At 33.7% G+C, this 3,065-nt stretch overlaps 1 protein-coding gene across 1 annotated transcript; it reads right to left on the bottom strand.

The window, feature by feature from the left end:
- Positions 1-1,454: 1,454 nt before the first annotated feature.
- LOC107841847 lies at positions 1,455-2,819 on the bottom strand. The gene has a single exon (XM_016685694.2). The coding sequence runs from the start codon at positions 2,673-2,675 to the stop codon at positions 1,989-1,991; it is 687 nt and encodes a 228-aa protein (XP_016541180.2). The 5' UTR covers positions 2,676-2,819; the 3' UTR covers positions 1,455-1,988.
- Between the last annotated feature and the right edge of the window lie 246 nt (positions 2,820-3,065).

The following is a 3,065-nucleotide window of genomic DNA, read 5'->3' as shown; positions in this document are numbered from 1 at the left end:
AAAATAAAAGTTAAGGCGAAATTGAAGAAAATGAAATACATTGTGTATAGAAATTTCTATGTTATCGCTTTTCCTTTTATCTCCTTTCAGGATTTTCTTCTTGAACAATATTTTCTCTCCTCAAGTTTTTCACATAATATCTCATAATTTATATTTTGTAATTCTATTTTTAAATATTTAAATTATTTTTTACTGAATCCCCGCAACTGTATCCATCCCTAGATCTATATCCCCGAATCTTTAAATTGAGATCGTGAAGAATTCGACCTCTGAGATCCATACCTGTATGACTATATCGGACACTCCCACTCGAGTTCGAACAACTTCGATCAGGCGACTATCAACTCAACTATCAACTACGAAAGAGTTGCAATAGCGCATGCTATATTCGCCCGAAAGAGTTGTATTAATGCATATTATATAAATGTTGATCTTAGCTACGTTTCGTAAGTACAATCCCCCCAACCCACACCCCCCACACCCTCACACCCAATAGCAGAGCCAGAATTTTCACCAAAAGGGTTCAAAATTGAAAAACGTAGGCACATGTACTAATCGAAGGAGGTTCAACATCAATTATATATACATAAAAAAAATAATTTTCACTATATAAAAATAGTATAATGTTCCATCGAAAGGGGTTCGGATGGACCCTTATGATAGTTGGCCCCGCCATTGCCCACCTCCACCCTCCCACCCCACCCCAACCCCCAACCCCTACCCCACCCCCACCCCCACCCCCACCCCACCCCCAAAAAAAAACCACCCAAAAAGAAATGAACGTGTAGCCCTATCCACCATACCAACCAGAGGTTCAATGTCATAATTAATGTGCACAAACAAATTAAAGAGTTGGCCGTTGTTTCTTTAATATTCAACCATATACATCTCTTTTAAGCAAATTAATGTCCCACCTTCAACTTCCAACAGAAAAAAAAAAACAAAAAAACTGAAAAAAAAAAATTAATACTCCATTATTTATTCTTTTGACTAATCGAAGTTAGTAGCGGAGCCAGAATTTTCACCAAGGGTTCATAAGTGAACATACGAATTAACCGAAGGGGGTTCGACATCTACTATATATACATAAAAAAATAATTTAACCATGTATATATAATATAATTTTTCATCTGAACTCCCTATCCCAAGTGTAGCTCCGCCTCTGGTCGAGGTTCTATCAAAAATAATCTTTCGACTTCACTTATGTAAAAATACACTGGGTATGTTTAATTGAGGACGAGTTCAAAGAACTTTTGGATATTACGATCTTAAACTTAAATATGTGTGTAACATATCACTATTATCTTTTTAATAAATTTGTGACCTTGAACGTAAATAAATCATATTATTGACGATAAAATGAAAATGTACAATTTTTACAAACTTACTAAATATAAAAAGGTGAAATTCTTTTTCTAATCAAACTAAAATATAAAGTAATTAAAACACATAACTGAAACAAAAAAAGAAGTAATATTAGAAACAAAGATTTGGCCTTTTTTGGTTTAGATTCAAGAACATACATCTCTTCAAGCAAATTAATGCCCCACTTCAATTTCATAACACAAAGAAAAAAAACTTGAAAAGTGAAAAAAGGAGTAATATAATTTTAATTTTTTTTTATCATCTGGTATCTGATATTCATCTTGCAGTTCGGCTAACTCGACTTTGCCCCTCTGCACCAAAAACGATATCATCCGATATCTGATATTCATCTTGCAGTCCGACTAACTTAAATTTGCCCTAGATAAAACGCTCCGTACCAAAAACGATACGAACCTTGACTTTGTGTGTCATAGAAGTAGGTAGTGCCAAAAAACTTCAGAAAAAAAATTTCACTAATTTGTTGCATAACTTCTTTATTCATCAACAGCCTCTTGCAGAACTGTACGGTAAAACTGCATGCATGCGTATAGTAAACCCTCGCGATCCGATCCTTCTCCGATCCAAACTTTGCGCCTGGCGGAAGCTGTAGTACACCGAGCTAGCTACCCTCTAGCATAAACATGATAGGGTGACGGAGATTCAAGAGAAGCAATTTTTTTTTGTTGCTTTAATTCTTTATAAAAATTTTTAATAAATTCCTCAGCATCTTTATCAACTTGTGAATTATAATCTTCTTCAGAATCTTTTAATGGAAATGGCGAATCAGTAACTCTTAATTTTCTAACATTATTTGGACTTTTACCAAATCCAAGTAATGCCAAAGGTGAATAAGAAGAAGCAATAGTAGTTGTACCAGCAGCATCATAAGTTGTACTTGTAGTATTCAAAATGTCAAATACTTTTTGTACAACAGCAATTTCATCTGATTTATACGTACGATTTCGTCTACGTTTATTATACGTAGGAAATACAGGACTATTACTGCAGCTGAACTCGTATTCGCGACGTGTAATGTACGATGACATGGCAATAACGTCGTTGTGGTTCGATTTACACGTGAAAGACGATGTTGTATACTGCGGAGGATGTAACATGAGGTCGCTAATCGCCTTACCGGCTATTTTCCCTCTTTTTAACATGTCTTGAAAAGCAATTTGCATGTCAAGAATTAATTTACTCTTTGACATGCCTTTTCTCAACATGTAAAATACAATTCTCACTATTTTCCATAATTTTTTCGCTCCGATTTGAGACGCATTCGACTCGATTTCCATATTATTTTTGCTCATGCGAAAGAACGTAATGATATAATATATCTTTGAACGTAATAATATAAGCCTGTCTGACTGTGAAATCGAACAAGAAATGGAGAGAGAGAAAAAAGAAGAAGAAGAGAGATGTGTTTGTGTTGGTTGTGAAGAGAGAAAAAGGATTAAAGAGGGATATATATAGTAATGTAAAATGATGGTGAGAGGCCATAATAAATATTTATTTTTAAAATTAATATTGTATTTTTATTTTTATTTTTGTGGAGAAAAAAATATTATTATTCTTGCACTCTCTTTCAATGATAGTGAGTGGGTAAAATAATAATTATTTTTTTTCAAAAAGAGAAAAAGGTTGTAAAGTGATTAAATTAAATTAATCCAAGATATGCTACAAGTTCTCCATAAGTTAGG

This window comes from Capsicum annuum, chromosome 9 (genome assembly GCF_002878395.1).
Source record: "Capsicum annuum cultivar UCD-10X-F1 chromosome 9, UCD10Xv1.1, whole genome shotgun sequence".
In the NCBI taxonomy this organism is placed as follows: Eukaryota; Viridiplantae; Streptophyta; class Magnoliopsida; order Solanales; family Solanaceae; genus Capsicum; species Capsicum annuum.
The sequence above is the reverse complement of the archived record's forward strand: the minus strand, read 5'-3'. Positions and strand labels throughout refer to the sequence as shown.

What these genes read in the sequence shown, in the direction of transcription:
- LOC107841847 (XM_016685694.2), bottom strand. Translation starts at nt 2,675, where the DNA reads ATGAGCAAAAATAATATGGAAATCGAGTCGAATGCGTCTCAAATCGGA.